This window comes from Diabrotica virgifera, chromosome 4, assembly GCF_917563875.1.
Source record: "Diabrotica virgifera virgifera chromosome 4, PGI_DIABVI_V3a".
NCBI classification, from domain to species: Eukaryota; Metazoa; Arthropoda; class Insecta; order Coleoptera; family Chrysomelidae; genus Diabrotica; species Diabrotica virgifera.
In genome coordinates, this window is record NC_065446.1 from 45,692,257 (window position 1) to 45,716,462 (window position 24,206).

A 24,206-nucleotide genomic window follows, 5' to 3' on the forward strand; every position below is an offset into this window, starting at 1 on the left:
TATCGGGCTATTCCCCAGGCAAAGAAAACACATCTTTATTAGATGCTAAACAGATTGCGAGCAGTCGTTGCTGCAAGAGGTGGACATAACCGCTATTGAATTGTTTTGTTTTGTTGTTAAATTTGTTTTGTTTTGTTAACTTTAGTGCATTTGATATTTTTAATTAAATAAACCTTCAAAGCAGTGTTTTTAATTACAGCTCTTACAAGAAAAGAGATATTCAGATAATTCAAAAAACAATACCTTAGTGATACCTCCAGGATACAACAAAAGGAGTATGAAACAAAATCAGCCCTCCAATTTTTCCACAGAATTTTTTAAAGTTAGGAGAAAAAACAACGCTTACATTCACCCCCGTATAATGCCATCTAAGCAAAAATTTTTTGTTACCGGAATAATAGCAATTGACATTAATACATGTACCTACAAACTCGTGCAGGAATCTTGAAAATCGAAGTACAAATAATAAAGTTATAGATTGTCAAACTTAATCAAAAATTTTGGGTGGCGGATTTTGTGCCGGTGAGTGTATATATACATTTAGCCATATCTTCATTTTTTTAAATAAGATTTTTTGCATCTGGTTTTGATGAGATGAGATGAGAGAAGAACACTTCAGAAAAAGTCACGCGTCGCCACTGGTCCTGACCCCCTCTCGAAATAAAAAAAAAATAGATCGTTTTAACTTTTCCACATACATACAGACATACATAATAGTTATTTATGATATAAGTGTTAAAAGTACACGGTTAAGGCACGCATGTGAAAGTTTGCAGAATGAGCGATAGCGAGTTCTGCAATTCAGTACTTTTTAACACGCATATCATACAATATATTTTCTACAAACGTAATTACAGGACAATATCTACACAAACTTTTACTTGAACTTGACTGACATTCCATTTTTATATTTTTTTGACATTACATCAAAATTGTCTATACGGTTAATACGAACTGCAGTGCCTTAAAAATATTTTAAAGCACTAGTGCCTTAAAGTAGCATTTTTAACGCTCGTATTCGCGGAGTGCAAGTACTTGGAAGGGGAAACGAGAAACGACCCTGCGCGAGTCGCGGAGAAATATTGCAACTATCTTAAATAATTCATATTGTCAATTGATATTGTCAAATTGACGTATATTTCATACCTTCTGTCAATGAAGCAGAAAAATTATATATTGCTCCACAATATTGATATGATATGCAATTATTATATAAAGGTAAATTTAATTAATTTTATTTTGCTTGCAGTACTGCATTTTAATAACTAATTTTATTTACTACATACAATTGTTGACGTTTTCATAACATAACCTGAATCTTATTTTTTCTTCTTATTATTTTTTTGGACTATGGCCTTGACAATTATCCAGTAACCAGGACTAATATAATTGGCCAATATAATTAAAAGTGCGAATTTTAGTATAGAGCGTAGAAATAGGGGTCGCTTTGCCGAACTTGCACGGTCCCAATAGAGTGCTAAAAATTGCATTTTTAACACGGTTGTAGAAAAAATATATTATGCTAACATTTTTTTTTGTTTAAATATAAATTGAGTCAAATTTCTGAACTCAGTAACTTTTGAATGGTATAACCGATTTTTAAAATTAGACATGCGTTGGAAAGGTAATGATGAATACTATTAGAAGCCGCAGAGGTCGGACTAAAATTTTCGAAATTTTTGTGAGTTTTCGAAAAACAGACCCCAACTGGGGAGGGCCGTAACATCCACACCCTTTGACCAAAATGAAAGGTTGACATATCGATTGGCTGGTATTTTCCTAAACTTTAAGATGGAATTTAATCCATTTTTCAATTCAGGGTTGCATGTAGGGTTGTGTGCGCCACTGGCGAGAACGAGAACCATTGCGTTTTCTATGTTGTGACCATTGTTCTCTGGGATACATCCATCTTAAAAACACTTAATTTTTTTACATGATTATTACATATTTCCAAAAGTTTATTGGCCTATAGCCTGTAGCTAATATAAATCACTCATGTTAGGTTAAAAGGCGATATCAGAATCCAAAAGGTTATCAATATTAATACAAATTTCGATACCATATGCGTGATCATTGAGATAAACTTCTGGTCATTGATATAGTGTAACAAATTATGTTAAAAGTTTATAATATATTGTAGGTTACCGTTTAAATAATTTAAAACCACATTTACAAATTTAGTTTTAATTTTTCGGGATTCCAGAAGGTTTTGTATCATCATAATGTCAAAAAATGGTTTGTAGTAACGTATTTGAGTAATATTTATTACTAAATACATCTGTTACTTTTTTTATTCATTAAATGCATATTTTTACACGTTTAATTATTAACAAAGGTCTTACGTGTATACCATCCTAACACTTTAGGCCCTTCTTTCTCTAACCTTAAAAAGAAAATTAGAAGAATTAGTCGTCGGATTATGTCCGACAAACTCAACGAACAGATAAGCATCTACTGCTCAAAATGATTAACCTTCAGATGACCAAGGGGGTAAATTTGGACCCCAACGTATGTTTTTATATAATAAATTCAGAAATATTTTCAATTTTAAACTCATTATTTTTTTATTTAACTTTAATATCATTCTCGATACCCTCATATTTTGTAATAAAAAAAATTCCCTATATTTTACGAAAAAAAAAAATTTTTTTTCTGAATTTGGGGTCAAAGACGAACTCCCTTGGCCTTCCATGTTCCAATTTTATATTAAGTAAATACCGTCTATTATGTGGAATTGTATGTAAGAATCATTTCAATACCTGAAAAAATATTGTTTGTTAAACCTGTGGCGACGTAAATTAGTGTATATTTTAAAATTTATTTAGTTCTATGTTCAGAATGATGATTCCTATTTTGATTCAGTTGTAATTAAAATATGTTTTACTAATGTTTATTTGTCATTTATTGATACAATACTAATATTAAAATTACGAATACATTATTTTGTTTCTTAAAACAACTTAATTTTTTTGTCAATTGTCATTTTTGACTTGGGGTCAGTTTTTACCCCCGTTGATCATCCGTATAACAAAAAAAGGTTGGTCATCGGAAGGTTAAGAGGCCGAATGAACACACTACTAAGGAAATTATAGATTACACTTGGGTCAAAATAAAAGTATAAGTTTGAACGCGCAACAGACATACTAGACATGGAACCAAGGCAAAAATTTAAAAACACGCATATAGAAATGAATTAGAATAAAAATTACATGGGTATACCAAGGAAGCATGGATGGCGGAAAGTAGCAAGGAAATAGAGGAAATTTACCAAAATCATGATGTACTTATTTAGAGAAATAAGGTTTTTGTCGGGACACTTGAGCAGCCAGGTTGCAAAATGGATTTTTAGGGTACTATATACCTAATACATTATAAATACAAAAATGCCCGTCACAGTTCGGACGAGAAACTTAGTTATTAACAAATAAGGGTCAAAAATGGCAGTTTTTTCGTTTAAATCTCCACAGGTACAAATAGGATAATTATACAGAGAGAGTCTGTAAAGTGGAATAAATTCAATATCTCAAATACTAATTGTTTTTTTGGAAAATGCTCAGACCCGTCGATTAGTATTTCAAATTGTCCTTTTTGACATTCAATAAAAATGTATACAGGGTGTCCCAATTTAGAGATATTACGTCATCGTCGATTTTCTTAAATGGCAACACTGTCATTTTGATAGCTAATTTGATAGGGTTTGTAAAGTTATACATAACTGCAAAATATCAAATTTTTATTCTCTACCATTTACAAGATAATAGAAAATAACAAAGTTATATCTGTAATTTGGAATATATTCAATAATTAAAATACTGTTTTTTTGAAAAATGCTCAGACCCGTCGATTAGTATATCAAATTGTCATTTTTGACATATAATAATAATGTATACAGGGTGTCCCAATTTAGAGATATGACGTCATCGTTGATTTTCTTAAATGGCAACACTATCATTTTGATAGCTATTTTGATAGCGTGTGTAAAGTTATACACATCTGAAAAATTTCAAAATTTTATTCCCTACCATTTACAAGATAATAAAAAATAACAAAGTTATGAAGAACAAGAAGTAATCAAATAATAATTGAATTTATTTATTTCAATTAAGCAAATGCTCATAACGTTGCCCATTGACAATTTGACAATAATTGAGGGCAACATTATGAGTTTTTGCTTAATTTATTGAAATAATTAAATTCAATTATTAGTTGATTACTTCTTTTTCATAACTTTGTTATTTTTTATTATCATCTAAATGGTAGAGAATACAAATTTGAAATTTTGCAGTTGTGTATAACTTTACACACCCTATCAAAATAGCTATCAAAATGACAGTGTTGCCATTTAAGAAAATCAACGATGACGTCATATCTCTAAATTGGGACACCCTGTATACATTATTATTATATGTCAAAAAGGACAATTTGATATACTAATCGACGAGTCTGAGCATTTTTCAAAAAAACAGTTAGTATTTTAATTATTGAATGTATTCCAAATTACAGATATAACTTTGTTATTTTCTATTATCTTGTAAATGGTAGAGAATAAAAATTTGATATTTTGCAGTTATGTATAACTTTACAAACCCTATCAAATTAGCTATCAAAATGACAGTGTTGCCATTTAAGAAAATCGACGATGACGTCATATCTCTAAATTGGGACAACCTGTATACATTATTATTGAATGTCAAAAAGGACAATTTGAAATACTAATCGACGGGTCTGAGCATTTTCCAAAAAAACAATTAGTATTTGAGATATTGAATTTATTCCACTTTACAGACTCTCTCTGTATATATTATTTATAGTATTCGTATTTTAGTAGATCAGCCAATGTTTAAAATGGCACTTTTTGATTTTTGGTCCGATCATTTTTTGCTTCGGAAATTGCAATATAAGACTAAAATTTCAAAAATAAAAAATGTGCTATAACTTTTGCAAAAATGACCTTAAGACTTTCATATTGCACGAAAAGTAGAGTCAAACATTTATCGCATTTATCGCAAGGTTATTGTCCAGAAAATAATAATGACATAGCAATTCTGTGGAAACCACATGCAAGAAGAATAGTTACAGTTTCAAAGTGTTGAAAAAAATCATTAAAAAGTCGTTTTTATCACTCCGAAAAAAGTTTAGCAAAATAGAGTCGTTTTTGGCTTATAAATAATTTGAATAGCTTTGTTAATATTGACTACAGAGTAAATCTACTTTAGGATTTCAAAAGCTGGTATTTTTACACGAATTTTCAGAAAAAAGCTTTTTGCCTAGGTTAATTAGGCTCAAAGTTAGCCACTTTTATTATTTAATTCGCAGTTACTTCTATACAGGGTGTCCCGGAAAATAGTGCGTTCCTTAATGGTATAGGTAGAAGGCACCATGTAAAACAAAAAACTCTTATAACATTTTTTTCTAAATGCAACCGTTTGACCAAAAAATTAAAATACATTTTGGTATTCAAATTTAAATCTGACAACTATGTGCGGTACGCAAACTTAAGCATAGACAGTCCCATGTAAATAGATAGAAGATAGATAGTAAACAGATAGTTTTAAAGAATCTTGTTTAGTGTCAATGCCGAAAATGTTTTCGAATCGTGAGTGTATTACCTATTATGTTATTACGTTGATTATTTATGGCAGACCACTAAATGGAGAGGCATACTATAATTAATTTCTTTCAAAATGTTTTGCCGGTATTTCTCGTCGTATGAATGGTGTTTGTGAAAGGTTACTTGAAACATCTATTCGGTATAATAATTATTTTCAAGTAAGTACAACTTAGTTATTTCAGTTCACAAGTGAACAAATTACTGAAACATTATCTGGTGTATTTAAGTTCCACTGTAAACTATTAAAACTATGTAATTCAGTTAAAGCCCTCAGCAATACTCAGCATTCAACACATTTAAACCTTACTAAATACATAATACTAGTTCAGTTCAAAGATGTGTTTTTATGTTAAAAGATGTGTAATTCGTTTAAAATTATGCAATAGGTATTTCAATACATTTCAAAAGAAAATAATTTTAGTAAACAAATAGTAAATACATAAGTACCTACTATTAGGTTGGATTATTTTAAATACTGTAAATCACAATCACAAACGAGATCTTATTATCTGTTATTATTCCGTAGTGCGTACGATGTTGCCAGTTTATTAAAATTTTCAAAAATTAAAATACAGGTATATGGAAAACAATGTTAACTTTTTTTTGGAAACGGTTAACTTTAGAAAAAAATGGTATAGGACTTTTTTGTTCCAAATTGTGTATTCTCTCCATACCTTAAAGGAACGCACTATTTTCCGGGACACCCTGTATACATCAAATTCTCCTGTAACAATGTTAGTTACCATACTACTCCGAAACGGCTTGGCCGATTTGTATGAAATTTTATACGTATATCTTATAGGACGGAGAAGAGGTTTTAAACTATTTTTTATACCCATAAGTTATACGGGGAGCTGCCCCCTGACATTTTTTTAAATTTTTTTGGACAAAATTATTTACCTTAATTTTATATGATGTAGAATTAAAAAATACATTCAACCCTTAATTTTCACTCTTTTATCACCAACCCCTAATTGTTAATAGCCATCTATATATTTACATCTATAAAATTCTCATGTCACAGTGTTAGTTTCCATACTCCTCCGAGACCACTTGACCGATTTTTATGAAACTATATACGTATATTCGGTAGGTCTTAGAATCGGTCGTAATCTATTTTTCATATCCCTGAGTGATAAGGGGAGTTCCCCCTAACATTTTGTAATGTTAGGTGGGGATGTGTGTACATAGCGTACTCTATAAGACTACGAGTACATAAAAATTTAAAAAATTATGATCAAAATCCATCAACAAGCTCCGGCGATATTAATCGCAGCATATGTTTGCAGACTCAATTTCATTTTTTGAGTGCACGGATTTTATTAATTCCCCTCCACCGACCACGAATTAATTCCGTTCGGACGCCAGTTTTAAAACTTTATTAACCACTCTGTTGAGGTTCAAAGTTTACTCAAACTTTTACACATAAACTATATATCTTCAACTTCAAAATAGCTCAAGTTAGGTTGCTTAATTGTTATAAACAAAGTAGCCGTCAATTAAAAAAAAAAGTGGCTAACTTTGACCGTAATTAATCTAGGCGAAAAGTTTTTCTTTTAAAATTCGTATAAAAATACCAGTTTTTCAAATCCCAGTGTAGTTTTAGCTTACAGTCAATATTAACAAAGTTATTCAAATTGTTTATAAGGCAAAAATGACTCTATTTTAGTAAAATATTTTCTGATTGATAAAAATGACTTTTTAATAATTTTTTTAAATGCATTGAAAATATGACTATCGTTCTTTTATATTGTTTTCACAGAATTGCTATATCCTTATCATTTTCTGAACAATAACATTGCGAAAAAAAAGCTCTTTGAGATAAACAAATTGAATAAAATTTAAACTAATTGACGAATCGTCTTAAAATTTCTTGTGCATTGTGCGGACTGTTTAACTCAACTTTTCGTGCAATATGAAAGTCTTAGATTCATTTTCTCAAAAGTTATAGCAAATTTTTTATTTTCGAAATTTTAGTTTTATTTTGCAATATCCGAAGCAACAAATGATCGTACCAAAATTCAAAAAGAGCAATTTTAAACCTTGGCTCATCTACTAAAAGAAAAATATTATAAATAAGATGTTTAAACACCCTATTTTTACCTGTAGCGATTTAAACGAAAAAACTCCCATTTTGACCTTATTTGTTAATAACTAAATTTCTCGTCCAAACTGTGACGGGCATTTTTGTATTTATAATGTATTAGGTATATAGTACCCAAAAAACTCATTTGCAACCTGGCTGCTCAAGTGTCGCAAACATGGTATATTTTTGCCTTATTTCCCTGGTGTAATTGATTATTTTCAAAATAAGAGAGCTAAAAGGAACTACAACGTTAACGTGATTTTATTTTCTCATATGGTCAACGGACCTCTAAATTTGAAAAATCCGCTGAATGTTACCATTTAAATGGGTGCGTTTTTGAGAAAGGGGTTAATTAGTCCCTAGGCACAGGGTGAGTTTTATTCATTTTTTGTACAAACACGTCTACAGGAAAATTGTTTCAGGTTAAATTTACTATCGAAATATCATATATTAAAGTCAAAAGTATTTTTTTACAAAAATATATTCAAAAGAAAAGCAAGAGAAACTCACGAAAGAAAGCAATTTTATTTTTTGTCCCATAACTTTTTTCCACGGGGATGTAGGTATAGGCATTGCTTCAATGAAAAATATATTCGATTTTTCCTCTTTAAAATGACGTTTGGTAGTAGTCTCTAGAATTTACAGTCTCCGAAATATGATTTTTCAAAGTTCGCTACTCACAGCATTTTTGAGCCATTTTCCCCATTATTTCGCAAACATTGTTCTGTAACTTTTTTCTACGCATTTCTAGGTACTGTGGTGCCTCGACATACGAGGGTAATTCATTCCGTAACCTTGCTCGTATATCAAATTGCTCGTATGTTAAAGCAATTTTCCCCATTTAAATTAACTGAAATGTTATTAATCCGTTCCAGTCCCAAAAAAACCACCTTAGTTGTATTTGTTGAGTGTTTTTAAATAAGAAAATAGTTTTTACAAGAAGAAACATTTATTTATAAATAACAAAAAACATAAGAAAAATGAGGTGCCTAAGGAAGCGCTAATTTTCGTCAGTTTTCTTCACTATTTTCGTCACACTTTGCTCATTTTAATCTACAGCTCGTTTAAAAAACTGTCCAAAGAGGTTTGTTTCTTCTTCCCTTTCATAAATCGCTCATGCCTTCTCACAATATGATGATTTGGGTTAACTTTCCTCCTTGAAGCTGCTTCTCTGTCACCCACACCATCAGTAGTTTCTCCATCTTTTCATGGAGAGAGGTCCGGAGCTTGGAAATTATTCTAACACCCTTAGCTGGCATTACACCATTTATCACCTCCTTCAAGTTGGAACTAGGTAGTCAAAAAGAGGCATGAATTTTAATAAAATCTGTTCCTCGTATTCTCATTATGACTTTTTTCTTTTATACTTAGCTATATACATTGTGGATAAAAAAGCTTATTTTCTTTACGTTAAAATGATGTATTCCAAAAAACTCTAGTACTATTTTTAAACAAGATATCCGTAGGATATCCAAGGGTATCTGTAATTTGAGAATCCAAAATCCAAAATCCTGTGTCTGTCTTTATGAAATATGGCCATGGGCGGTTTTCTGTGAGTAGTTTTTTATAGTATTCTTCCCAAGCAAGATTTTTATACATAATGCTATATATACTATATCCGTTTATGTTTTGTTATACGTAATTTTATTTTTCGGTGATTAAAGTGAAAAATATTTTCCCGAAATATAAGTACTTTGTAGTATATCATTTTCTACATGTCGTTTCATGGACGAAATTTCACAGTAATTAATACAAAATGATAAGTTTTTTAATTAGGTATTATAATAGTTCAGGTACTTATTATTATGAACACTATAGAGAGTTTTTATAGCCAACTATACAAAGAACAACAATGTATCCGGAGTGGATCATTACCTACCAAAGATAATAATCGGGGATTTGAAATTTTACCGGACATTACACCCAATGAAGTTCGAAGGTCAGTTCAAGAAATGAAAAACAATAAGTCCCCCGGAGGCGATGAAATAGTGGTAGATGCCTTGAAAGTGGCTGGAAAAGATTATGGCAGATATTTGCCTAGTTGTCTACAGAAAGCAGAAACACCAACTCAGTAGCATAACGCAGAAATTATTCTAGTTGGCATTATTGGTAATAAAAAGATCTTATAGGAAAATGTGCGGAATATAATAAACTACTAGCTTTAACATTGGTGGATTATAAAAAGGCCTTTGACACCATAAATCACCAAAAAATGTGGAAAGCCTTGACAGAATGCCGAATTGACTATTGTTATCTATTGGTATTGACTATTGGTATATCATCATCAATCAGCCAATCGCGTCCACTGCTGAACATAGACCTCCCTCAGTTCTTTCTAAGGTATGCTTTATTGTCATAAAATTTTATCAATTTGTGGACAAAGCTTATACAAAATAAAAAAAATACAATAAAAAACAAAAAATAATAAAAAACTACAGACAAAACAAAAACAGAAACAGACACCAAGTAAATGGCGTGAGTTATACTACTTAATATAATTTTACAGTTATTAAGTACACATTAGAAAATTAAAAATTTTGCAAACATTATGTATACAACGTCAGAGCAAAAAGAAGGCAAACAAGGAAAAGGGAAAGGGAAAGTAAATCAAAAGTTCTATGCCGCTGCAAATATGTACAAAAGTACTCGAAAGTAATAATCCTGCAAGTCAAGTTGCTGAATTCAAATCGTTTATAAAAAAGTCATTCACTGTATAAAAAGCTCTCTCTAGCAAATAAGCTTTCAAGGCCTTGCGAAAAGCGGGAAATGCTGTAATAGATTTGATGTTAGATGGCAGGTGATTGTGCATTTTTCTCGAATTGTATAGTATAGAGAACTTAACCAGCTCAGACCGTGGGGTTGGCAGATAAAGATTATGCTCCCCGTTTCTAAGGGGATAGATGTGAGTGGGTCTCTCTGGACCTTCTGATGCATGTTTGCGGATTAAACAAACGGATTCAAAAACAAACAAAAAAGGAAGAGTTAATATTTTAAATTTTTTAAAGAATTCTTGGCAATGAACTCTGCTATTGAGTCTCAGGGAGTAACGAAGAGCTCTCTTTTGTAGTTTAAAAATACGCTCAAATTGAGTCACACAACACGTACCCCAGAATGGAAGGGCGTACCGAAGATGAGACTCAAAAAGGGCATAATAAACGGTCCTAGATGTTGACAAATTCATTTCCGTAGCAACTGATCAATGCATCATCAATGCGCAAGTTCCATTTTAGAGACTTATCCACAATAAGCCCTAAGAACTTCACCGATTCAACTACCTCTAGACTGTTGTTATTAAGTACTAAAGGTTGCATCATACTGTTGTAAGGTAGGACTTTGGTTTTAGAAACGTTAAATAACAGGAGATTCGAATCGCACCACGATTTAATGGTGACTAGGTCTGTAGCTATGGTATTACGAAGATCCATAATATCCGTGTTACTCCAAGTAATACTAGTATCATCTGCAAAGAGACATATTTTACCTTTAATGTTCAGACTAGAGATATCATTTATGTATATCAGAAACAATATAGGGCCTAGAACTGAATCCTGAGGTACCCCACATTCTAATGGTATGCAAGAAGACGTCTTCGTGTCAACCCTTACAAACTGACTTCTTTTATTAAGATATGATTTAAGCCATTTAAGAGCCTTTCCCCTAAATCCATAGTGCTGTAATTTGTCAGTCAAGATGTTATGGTTTACACAATCGAATGCTTTAGAGAAATCACAGAAAATTGTTGCTGTAGAGTGATGACTGTTTAGACTGGAGTAAACATGATCGAAAAGGAAGAACATAGCATCATTCGTGCATTTGTCACTCAGGAATCCAAATTGATGTGGAGTAAGCAATTTGTATTTCAACAGAAAAGATAAGATTCTTTTTTTTTAACAGACTTTCAATTATCTTCGACAACGTGGGCAGGAGTGCAATAGGGCGATAATTCGAAGCAAGATCTTTATCGTCTCCTTTGTGTATAGGAATAATTATCGCTGTCTTAAGGCAGCTTGGAAAAACTCCAGTTTCGAATGACCTGTTTATTAAGGTATAAGATGGTTTAAAGTGCAATCAGGTAGAGCAGAAAACATTTTAAGGGTTAGGCCGTCAGCGTCAGTCCCAGATGACGATTTATTTTTAATGTCATTTATTGCAGAGCGTAGTGCACCTAATACTATGGGTGTAAAAAAGAAATTATTTACATTCTTATGCGAAAGATATGAAATCGGATCCTGAGAAGGAGGTATAGTATTTGTTAAATTTTTTGCCACATTTACAAAGTAATTGTTGAGGGTCTCAGGAGAAGTCGGGATTGTGGTGGGAGAAGAAGTCTTATCTCTCAGTTCATTTACGATAGACCACGTTTCATTAGCAACATGTTCTCTACACTGGGCCGCTTGTAGCCAGTTTCCCGCTATCTTTTTATGTCGTCGGTCCATCTAGTCGGTGGTCTTGCTCGGCTTCTTTTATAGTTTCTGTTCCTCCATTCCATGATTCATCTTGTCAACCGTCCATCTTGTGTTCTGGCTAAGCTTAAGTGTTCAACTTAATCGTCGTATTTCTTTCGATGACGTCTTTAACTCCTGATCTTTGCCTGATTTATTGGTTTTTGATGTGGTCTCGAAGGCTCACGTTCAGAATTGCACGTTCCATGGCTCGTTGTGTAACTCTGAGTTTATTCGCGGATTTTTGCGTCAGTGTTAAAGTCTCTGCTTCATAACTTTATACAGGCAAAACACATTGGTTACAAACCTGTCGCTTATGACACATGGAAATTGAAATTTTTAGAATATGGCTTAGTTTGCCAAATGCTGCCCATGGCAGGCCTATTTGCCTCTGTATTTCATGTGTTTTATATTCTCTGCTTATTTTGTTCTCGTGTCCCAGATATTTGTAAGTGTATGTTTGTTGTATGGTATTATTGTCAATATTTATATTTCCACTTATTACGAGATTTGTCATAAGTTTAGTTTTCTCAAAGTTTATTTTTAACCCTGCTCTCTCAAAAAGAATTTTAAGCGAATGAATAATTAGTGTTGCCCAAATGCAAGACCAAGACGAGACTTAGGCAGTCTTGGTCTTGGTCTTGCGCCAATACACCTGGTCTTGGTCTTCGTTTTGGTCTTGCACTCTCGGTCTTGGTCTTTGTCTTGGTCTTGCAGCAAGAGTCTTGCAAGTCTCGCAGTTAGCCTATTGCTATTTATTTATTAAGCGTTACTTTAGATCTTAGAACAACATACATTTCGCATATTCTAAAAGTGCCGGTGGGGGGATGGCGTCTATTGGTAGTATTATAGTCGGTGTAAGAGAGAGAAAGTATTCGAAATCATGAAATAACAAATGTTATATTTGTTATTTCATTATTTCGAATACGTCCTCTCTTTACAGCGACTATAACACTACGCATAGACGCCATCCCCCACCGGCACCTTTAGGATCTGTGAACTGTAACAGAGTAGGTACATTTTAATCTCGAATTAACATAGCCATAGTAATGACCAATAAAATAAAGAAATGTCTAAACTGACCTTGGGTAAGCTGTGAACCCACGATTAAAGCGATCCGTGCCTATGCTCTAACTAACTGAGCTATCCATGGTCCACGGGAGTCAGTCTGTTTCTTAATAAACATTTGCATTTAATAAGCTTACATGTGCTAAAACATGGTTGAAATACAAAAAAAAATCAAATTAATGACATAAAGATTTCAAAGACCTTTATCTGCCTAGAAAGGGATTGATCGACCAACACGTGATATGAAATGGAATAAAAGAGTTATACAATTTGCCATTTATTTAAATAAAAAAAATACAATGCAAATTAAATTACAGAACAGTACGCGATTGCTTTAACGTTTTGACCAAGAATTAATACAAAATACATAATACAATTCTTTATACTCGTTTCGTTACTATCCAAAGTATCCAATTAGGATATTGTTGCTTTCCCTAGTCCAACAGTCCAATACCCTATACCGTTACTTCGTTGCTTTAAATATTTCGGTATGTTGTTTATAGGGCAGCCGGAATTATCTGTTAATTTGTCTCGTTACTTTTGAATAACATTAATACTACAATGATTAAAGTAATTTAAACAAGCATGACAATAGAGACATCATCTTTAAGTTTAAAATGTGAAAGTGTCAATGAAATTTAAACTGTTAATTTTTTGTTTGTAGTCTGCTGCGCGATTAAAAAGAATGATAAGTTTAAATTCCTTTATCAAAGATAAGCATACCGAAAACTGAAAAGGTAACATAAGCTGTTTCGCGATTAACAACGCGACATTGTGTCGATGTCATAAACCCCAAAAGAATTACATATCAATGAAAGAAACTTATTATTCATTAGGTTAAAATAAAATAGAAATAGACTGTTGTTTGATAGTTAGTCGAAAATAGCCGCGCATTTTCAACAAATTTCAGCAGTTAAAATTTGTAATATTATATTGCTTATCAGCTAAGCTGAGATGACATATATTTTTAAAATGTTGTGGCGGCTATTATGAAAATCTGGACAATTAATTTCAGAGCGAAGAAATTGTTTGCTGGGAAAGTATGTTCAAAATGTTTTATTTTTACATTGTACTTATGACCCCTGAGTACGTATCAAATGTGGCAAATTTTCTTTTAATCTATGTAATACGTAGATTATTGTTATTAGGTATCGCCACATCAATTAGTGTTGTTTGTCTTGTTAGTTTATTAACTAGTACGAGATCTGGTCTATTATGTGCCACTGTTTGGTCTGTGAGCACAGTGCGGTCCCAGTATAGCTTGTAGTTGCCATCCTCAAGCATACTCTCAGGGACGTATTGATAATACGGGAGATGGTCCGTTTGGAGAAGTCCCAGCTTGATAGCTATCTCTTGATGAAGGTTTTTTCCCACTGCGTCATGCCGTTCCTTGTATTCAGTTGCAGCAAATGCCTGGCAGCCCCCTGTAAGATGTTGGATGGTTTCTGGGCTTGACATCTATATCGGAATCTGTCGTTTTGAACCTGAGGGTTTTTGATGATATATTTCAGGTAATTTCTGGTTGGTATAACCTGATCCTGAATGGCCAGTAATGAACCCTCCGTTTTAGAGAACATCTTTCCTGATGTCAACCAATAGTTCGACGCTGTATTGTCGACATAGTCTTGGCTGACCTCATTGGGATGTCGCCCGTGCAGAGGTTTACCCATCCAGGTGCACATTTTTTCGTCTTTAGTGAGGTGGTTTATGCGCATTTCTGGTTCCCTCAGTTTGATCGGTGTTGTGTCATCTACTGCGCAAATAGCGCGATGTAGAGTAGATGTCTCAGCTTGCATCTGAAAATAAGTTCTTAAATTAGCAATTTTTTTTATATAATTGCTCACCTATATCCATAAGTCCTCTTCCTCCTAGATTCCGTGGTAATGTCGTTCTTTCTACTGCACTTTTAGGATGGCGTTTTTGTGCCTTTGTGAGGTGTGTTCGTACTTTTCGCTGAAGATTTTCTATATCTGTTTTTGTCCTCTTAACAATACCAAATGAATAGCTATGCGCGGAACAAGCGTAGGTGTTTAGTGTCTTCAACAAATTTTACTGTTAAGCTGTGAACGAAGCAACTGTTTTATCCTTCGTATAAACTCGGTAGTTATCTCAGTTTTCATTTGCTTATGGTCAATTTTCCGCGCCTGCTTTACTCCAAGATATTTATATATCGTTTTCACCCATGGCCTCGATGTTCTGGCCATCTTGCATATCGAATTCACCGGGCTGTATCTTTCCTCTGACTATATTTAAAACGCGGCACTTTTCTAGTCCGAAGTGCATACTAATATCATTAGAAAAAGTTTCTACAGTTTTTAGCATCTCATCGAGTTGGTTTCGAGCGGAAACCATTAATTTCAAATCATCCATATACAACAGATGATTAAGCTTCGCTACTACAGTATTGTTGTTTTTAATGCTAAAACCTGAGTCAGTGGAGTTTAATAGCTGTGATAGGGGGTTCATAGACAAACAGAACCACAATGGACTCAGCGAGTCTCCTTGAAACAGGCCCCGGTTGATTGCGATATTTTCCGTTTCGATATTGTTTTCACCAGGTATTTGGAGGTGAATTTTAGTCTTCCAACTTGTCATTATATGCCTTAAAAAAGTCACTATGGTATCATTGACTTTGTATATTCTTAATATATCTATAAGCCATTCATGCGGCACTGAATCAAAGGGCTTTTTGTAGTCAATAAAGGCAGTAAAGAGGTTCCTTTTTTTGGTGAATGCCTGGTTAGAAATGACTGAGTCGATGACAAGTTGTTCTTTGCAACCCATAGAATCCTTAGCGCAAACTTTATGTTGAGGCTCTATGATATTGTTGAGAGCACAGTGTTGGTAGATACGCCGGGTTATACAGGATGTGACCAATTTATACAAAGTTGAAAGACAAGTAATTGGGCGGTACTTAACTGGATCTTGGGTGTATATTTGTTCCTTCGGTATTAAATAAGTGGTTCCCTGAGTTAGAAATGATGGTATTTCCTGCGGGTTAGAAATAACATGATTAATTAATGTTGATAAGCACTCATGAATACTCCAAAACTTCTTAAGCCAGAAGTTCTGAACTCCGTCTGGTCCAGGAGATTTCCAGTTATGAAGCTCTTTAATGATATTTGAGACCTCTTCAGTAGTGAATGGTTCGTAGTTAGCTGTGACGTAGTGGTGACAGTTGTGCGTCGTACCTTCTATCCAGCCAGCATTGTTGTTAAGAGCAGTTGGTGTGGAGAGTTTATATTATTGTAATTTTTCTTTTCAAACATATTTATTGTTAGAACGACTATCTATTTTCTTCTCTTGATTTGATTACTTCCGGTAAGTACCTGTTTAAGTATTTTTTTACACAAACGTGACAAGTAATATTTATGAGTGTAGCTATAGTTGTGTCGAACGCAAACTTATTTGTTTATTTTCAAGATTACTGTTTAACTTTTTGTTTTTTTTTTAATTTATTTATTACCGTTATATATTTATCTGTATACTAGTAGTAGTCGGTATGATGTTCAAGCTGTTTAATGTTGAGTCCATCAAGCTTCTCGATAGTGAAAAAAGATAAAACACGTCAATAAAATTATTTTATAAAATAATACGTCCACGGGATAATAGCCATTTCCTAATTATTACCACTGACATGACAGTTCGTATTAATAATACTACACATCGACGTACGTTTCATTTTATGTTTTGATTTAACTTGTTTGAAAATGAATCATGACGCATGGGCAAAGATAAAATGGAACTATATTAAACTATATTAAACTTTCAATATTAATTTCCCAATATTTACGTTACATTTTAGCTGAGCATACTAAAACAAAAAAGACATTCATAATTTTTAAAGTTACTGTAGTCATGGCCAAATCGGTATATAATAAGAAAGGAAATAAAGTATTCAGTTGCTATTACAGGTTATGCGTATTACTTAGTGGTCGGATTTACAGGACAAAGAGATGTGTTATTTATTAAGTGGCTTTGTATTCTTAGAAGATAATAAAAATGTATAGCAAATGTCTCAACCAATTAGATCTAATCATGTAGGTACTATATTGCAAGAAGTTAACACGAAGTCACAATTTTATACAGGGATAAACATAAAGATTCAGTTACTAATGCCCGGTTGCACCAACAGATCTTAAGCTTAAGTCGAGAATATCATAAGAATTAATATAATTTATTTATAATATATTACAATAAGAATACCATAATATAATAATAGATATAATTGATAATAAGGTAAGAATCTAAAATTATGGTATAACGTAAGTGATACTCAAGGAGGCCCTATTTATAAGTAGAGATTAGTTAAGCTGGAGCTTAAGATCTGTTGGTGCAACCAGGCATAAGATTCCTGTAAAATGACTGACTTATATGTTTTAATAAACAAATAATTGACAAAACTCATTGGTAAAACTTATTTTTTCTATGGATGCTACACAATGTGCAACTTCTCTTACTACTTACAGACATTCAAAACGAACAATTTTTCACACAGTGAGAAAAGTCGGCCATTGCAGTGAGAAATATTTTTTTCCACGGGTTCGCCGGTTTTCCAATACATATAATCGCCGTTTCCATGGTAACATGTACAAGACAAACACAAAATGTGTTGTTAACAAAATGTGTTGAAGCGAAACTTACTAGGAATTACCTTTCAAAACTGTTCAAAAATAACTGTTAATTAGAATTTTAAATAAATAACGTAAGTGTATAAATTTTAAGAATATTAAATGCTTACATGTATATATATTTTATTTCAATTTATGCGTATAATATTAATATACCTTAAAGTACCCAAATTATTTAATTTTTAAGGTTTGAACTCTTGACAAAACCGCATCCATAGAAAAACTACAGTGTACAACACATGAGAAAATGACATATTTCTTCCTCGCTTGATTTGCGGCAGTCGCCTCGTGCCAACAAACTTCTGCGCTCGTGAGAAATATGTCTTTTTTCTCACTTGTTGTACAATATACTATTGATAGTAGCCCAGGTTGTGGGGATGCGAGGCCGCTACCGTATGTAAAATATTTCTAACAATAAAACACTGAAAACGTTTGTTTTCTATACTTCCACAAAATTTATTATAACTAAGTATATGACTACAGCTGTTTCGGCGGAGTGCCTTTCTCAAGTGATTTAGTTTACTATGGGTTTGCCTTTTTAAAGTCTTTAACTAAAGAGGTTGAGGGGTGGGGAGCTGTTTGTCACGAGTTAGTCATTCAGAATTATATCTGTATTTTTAATTTATTAATTTCCATAGATTGTAATAAAGATAGCTTAAGGCCTTTATTTTGAATATGCAGAATTTGAAACTCTTCATTAAAAGAATGATTATGATCTAGAAAGTGAAGTGCGTATGTAGAAGTGTCTGTGTTTCTATTGTTGAAAGCCCTTTTGTGTTCTGCTATCCATTTGTCAAAGGTTCTGCCAGTTTGACCGATGTAAGTTTTCGGACAGTCACCACAAGTTAGTTTGTAAACACCACTCTGTAGTTGCTTTCTCTTTCGACTCTTATTGTTCTTAATATATTTGCTTAAGTTGTTGTTAGTTCTGAAAGCTGGTGTTATTCCTTTCTTTTTTATGTATCTGGTATTCTAATAAAAGTTATTTTTTTAAGTAAAAGGTTGAGTGACGAAATATGAAATTTAGCTTTTTAATCACATTTCTGTTATAGAGTATAAAGAAGTTTTCTGGAATGTTTTAGATCAAAATATTTTATAAAAAAACTTTTAATATCGACGTTATACATCCCCAAAATAATGCTCATTTTTCGAGATACTGACCATGGGTGGTGAATGGCTAACTTTGGTCTTACTTTATGTTTTTGATGGTACTGAAAACAAAACGAAAATGAGATTTATTTTGAATTTTACGTGGGGTATATTGTCAAAATCGCAATTTTCCCTAAAAATAAAAAAATTAAATCACGTTTTTTTGCGTTTAATTAACTCTGTTCCGTTTCAAGTTTTTTTCTGAAATTTTTACAGCGTATATTTCTCACCTTTATGAAGGCTATTAGACCTGTTGTTAGTTTTTAGTCGTATTATTATAAAAGTTCTGAATTTTTTAAAATAAAAGGTGCAGATTCGTGAGTTGCAAAGTTAAATCGCAAAAGTTAAGTGACAAAATTTAAAATTTCTCTTTTTAATCTCGTTTACCTATATTAAAACATAGAGCCCAAAACAGTTTTCTGGGGAGTTCTAGATCAAAATGTTTTATATAAAAAAAATGGTGTAACTTTAATTTTAAGAAAAACGTGATTTCATTTTTTTTATTTTTATCGTAAAATTGCGATTTTGACAGTGTTCGCAAACCTATAATTCAAAATTAACTTAATTTTCATTTTCAGTACCATCAAAAATATAAAGTAAGGCCAAAATTAGCAATTTGTAGACGCACGGTCAATATTTCAAGAAATAAGCGTTATTTTGGGGATTTATAATGTCGATATTAAAAGTCACACAATTTTATTTCTATAAAACATTTTGATCTAAAACTTTCCAGAAAACTTCACTGTACTCTATGTTTTAACAGAAACGTGATTAAAAAGCTAAATTTTAAATTTCGTCACTCAACGTTTGCGATTAAACTTTGCAATTCAGGAATCTGCACCTTTTACATTAAAAAATTCATGACTTTTATTAGAATAAGACTATAAGCTTGAAACAGGTCCCGTTGTCTTCGAAAAGGTAACAAATCTATACTGTAAAAATTAAAAAAAAAACATTGAAATGGAACAGAGTTGTAGTGAGTTAAACGCAAAGAAACGTGATTTCTTTTTTTTTTAATTTTAGAGTAAAATTGCGATTTTGGCAATGTTTCCCCACATAAAATTCAAAATAAACCTCATTTTCGTTTTCAGCACCATCATAAACATAAAGTATGACTAAAATTAGCCATTCACCTCACCGTATTCAGTATCTCGAGAAATAAGCGTTTTTTTGGGTGTGCCGCTCGTCTATATATTTTGTCGGAAATATTATACGAATGTTTATTTTTTGAGTTTCTGAATACCTATATTATGACACAAATTTAAACAAAAATTGTAACGTAATTTTTTTGTTTGTTACAGCAAAGGAAAGAAGATAACATGGAAGCAAAAATGCTCATTAGTAATGTTAATGACAGCAGATTTTATGTGTTATTGCTCAATGTCCATTATGGCACCATTTTATCCACAAGAAGCTGCAAATCGGGGGATGACCCAATCCATGGCAGGCTTCGTATTTGGCTATTTCGCTTTAGTCATTTTTATTTCATCTCCTATATTCGGTAAAATTGTAAGTATCTTTTTATGTCAATCATAACAAACATATTAAATAAATAATGATTACTTATCAGTAGTAATTACACGAGAACTGTCGAGAGTATCCCGAGTGACACTTTGACAGTTTTAATTTCAGGACCCGAAGGGGAGTGAAATTATGTCAAAGTGTCACGAGGGCAACAAGTCGATAATAATTTTAGTGATCGAGGGTAATTCGGTAAGATTATTTCATGAATAAAACTGTCTTTTTAAATAATTTTAACTAACATTTTGTTGATATATTCACCTGAAAATTCCACACCTGTACTTTTGAACCAATCAAAATACGTTATTTTGACAGATCACCATGGCAACGGAGGTATTTTATCGGAAATTTTTTGCTCGTGGGGTACCTAACAGCGAATTATAGTGGAAATTTTTTGACGTTTACAATAACAGAACATCTTTGACAGACTGGTTTTTATTTGTTTACATAATTTAAAATAAAACGCCAAAAAATAATTTTCTATCACTTGTAGTTACTCAAAACTTATGTAAAATTGAAGAAAATACTATTTTCTATCTTGAAATGGTATTCCCATGCAACTACAATGAGTAGAAATTACGAATTTGAAAGCCTAAATAATTGCTGACAAAGCTATGGCGCGCTATTAATCTGTTCATGCAGCTTTGGATTTTCAAATGCAAATTTGGTGTGGAATTTTCTTACCGAATACCACGCGAAGTCAAATTAATATCCGGAAATTTTTTTTTGATCATGAATATTTTTAGAAAATTTCCCGAGTCTGCGACTCGGGAAATTTTCAAAATATTCATGATCTCAAAAAAATTTCCGGAAATAATTTGACCTCTAGTGGTATTACTAGTGAATATTTGCTAAACCTCTTTCTTGGTGTTCTCTGTGACAAGTTGTAAAACATTAACTGTCATTAATAGAGCTCGGGAATTATGCACTTAAAAAACCCTAAAATATGCATGCAAATATGCACCAAAAACAGTTGAAATATGCAGTAAAATATGCTTTTATGCATTTAATGCATATACATAAAACGCAGTAATTCTTGTATTAAAAGTATTTAGTTTCTTTTATGCTGAATAACAAAAAATATGTATTGAAATTTTTATCACCTACATCTTTATATTCATTTATTCTTTATATTCATCATCATTCTCATCATTCTTTATTATATTATTATTAAAGTTAAAACTATACATTACATATTAAAGGCTTTTCTAAATTTCCTAAAGAAAAATTGTGCCATCTATCTGATATGTAATAATTGTTTATACGCGAAAAAACTTCTTTATACTTCACCCTGTTAAGATGACATTGTAGAAATTAAAATAAAATTTTTGAGCTATCAAATACCTACCGTAGATTCAATTCAAAATATTGGGTTCGTTACACTGGGCAGGAATTCAATATTTTTGTGAGGGGGTTGACTCAACCCCCCTCCCAGTACTTAAAAATCGAGATATTCAATCGATCTTTGTGGCAGAATTACGAGCTATTTGAGCTTATCCCCTTAAGCCCCAAACAACCCCTTAATTGATTCAACTCAAGAGAAAAATGTTGAGAAAAATTAAAATGTATCGTATCGCGGATATAATTACTATAGCATATAAATTCTAAGAATAAACTTTTAAGATACGCGCATTTCGATTATTGGCATACAACCCCTTTGCAAGAAAACATCCCTATCTTCCCGGCTTAAGAAAGAATTGTATTGTAATTAAAATGAAACAAATTAATTATTTGGCGACTGCATATCGTTAAATAAAATAAATAAAATAACCGCACAAATCGATAGAGGGAACAATTCTAAGGAAAATAAATAAATCAATACTTTTTGAGTTATCAAAGATCACAAATGTTGATTTTTCGTAAAAAAATGAATGTTTTAAAGCGATTTTTCATAAATACCTCAAAATATGCACTTTTAATAAATGCATATGCACTTATAAAATTTAGCCAAAATATGCAAATATGCACTTAATATGCATTTTGCATATTTACCGAGCTCTAGTCATTAATGTCACTGAATGTTAATTTTTTCGTAGCAACGAAGGACATCTGGCGTAATATACTTGACGACGGGATATTATCAAAAATTATCGGGTGTAATATCACAAGAGAGTGAGAATAAATTGAAAATAATGCGACAGTTTTTCGAAAATTTGTTGTCTGGCAATAGACACGAGAGCCCGCAAGGCTCGAGTGGCTATTGCCCAATGACAACAAATTTGAGTAAAAATGAAGCATTTTTTTTATTTATTCTTACTGTCGTGTGATATTCGTGAGATTATTTTTTAATACGTATATTATGTATATTTCCTTAAATGTGACAGTTGTCAAAACTAGGAACTGGTTGCCATTAAACAGAAACAATCTACTTAAAAAATTCTATCGGTAATTTTCTACAGTAGATAATTCTCAGTATAATTTTAATCTGATTGGACAGAATTAAACACGTGATCAAATATCTTACTATACGATTGGAAGTTAAAATCATCAAAAAATAATCACTGTAATTTTTATTTCTGTAGCTTTCTATTGCTCAGAATCTCTACGAATGAAATAATCTCATTAATTATCTGATTCAGGGCTGCTTTATCCATTAGGCAATATAGGCAGTTGCCTAGGGCGGAAAATTATGAGAGGGCGGCAAAAATACTGTACAAAAAATATTTGTATATAAAAATTGAAATCGAATAACATTTAAGTACATCCAGGCCTGCATAACTGCTAAGTGCATAACGGGCCTGCAAGGGATGCATTGCAGGCGGGCGCCCCTCGCCCGCCTGCGATTAAAAAAATTAATTTTTTAAATGTGATTTAAATTCCTCATAATCCCTAATCTGTGTCTGTTATTCTTGCATATTATTACACAAGTAAATTGTACAAAAATATACAGCCATAGAATTCCTACCATGTAAATAAGTAATATAATTTATTGGTCAAAGCACAGCCGGCAAAGATATTATATTTCAAAAAACCAAATACCTTCTCACTATACTCACGCTTTGTTTATTTTATTCAAATGTTTGTAAATTTTGTATCAGCAGTTCCCAGAGAAAATGTTCGATTTGCAGTAAAATAAACAAGGTTCTGAAACTATTTTCTTGCGGCGGCCCGTCTTAAGTATTAATCATATATAAGCAATATTTCAAATAAATAGTGGATATAAGATTAATAGTTCAAGCTCATAGTTCAAAGCTCTTTCAATTTAGTATTAGTAATAGGTATTCTATGTGAATAGAAGTACATAAACATTGCCAATTTACTATGAGGTAAAAAGAACATTATCAGTGTTGCATTTTATTCAATTACATAATATAAAATTATATTTGGTAAGTACTCAGTACTATTATTACTGCAGGGGCGTAATTTTGAGAAATTATTATTTTTATTTAAATAAAAATGGAATCCAAAAAAGTTATTTGGGGCGCAAAATAGAAAAAGAAACGTCGAAAAAGAAGAAAAGGCAAAAAACAATCTGGTTACCTTAGCCAATTTCTGAAAAGAGTTAAAAGTGATGTTGTTTTACCCAATGATAATGATGAGTCCAACAAAACTGTAACCGAACCTAATTTACCGGGGACATCCACATCCACACAATTTGTTGATGGTCAAGCCACAAAATCAGGTGGCTTAACCACAGAAAGTAACACAGAGAACGTCCCATTATCCAAGGCATCCAAGGTAAAGTTCAGTACAAAGCC

The 24,206-nt window shown here is 32.2% G+C and overlaps 1 protein-coding gene across 2 annotated transcripts in view; it reads left to right on the top strand.

Moving 5' to 3' along the window:
* Positions 1-24,206, top strand: part of LOC114327095 (MFS-type transporter SLC18B1) — a 258,980-nt gene that overhangs the window by 128,676 nt on the left and 106,098 nt on the right. For both annotated transcript variants that reach the window (XM_050648179.1, XM_028275599.2), the window contains exon 2: positions 20,289-20,496. In XM_050648179.1, the coding sequence (XP_050504136.1) occupies positions 20,289-20,496 (208 nt within the window). The remainder of the gene's footprint in view (positions 1-20,288; positions 20,497-24,206) is intronic.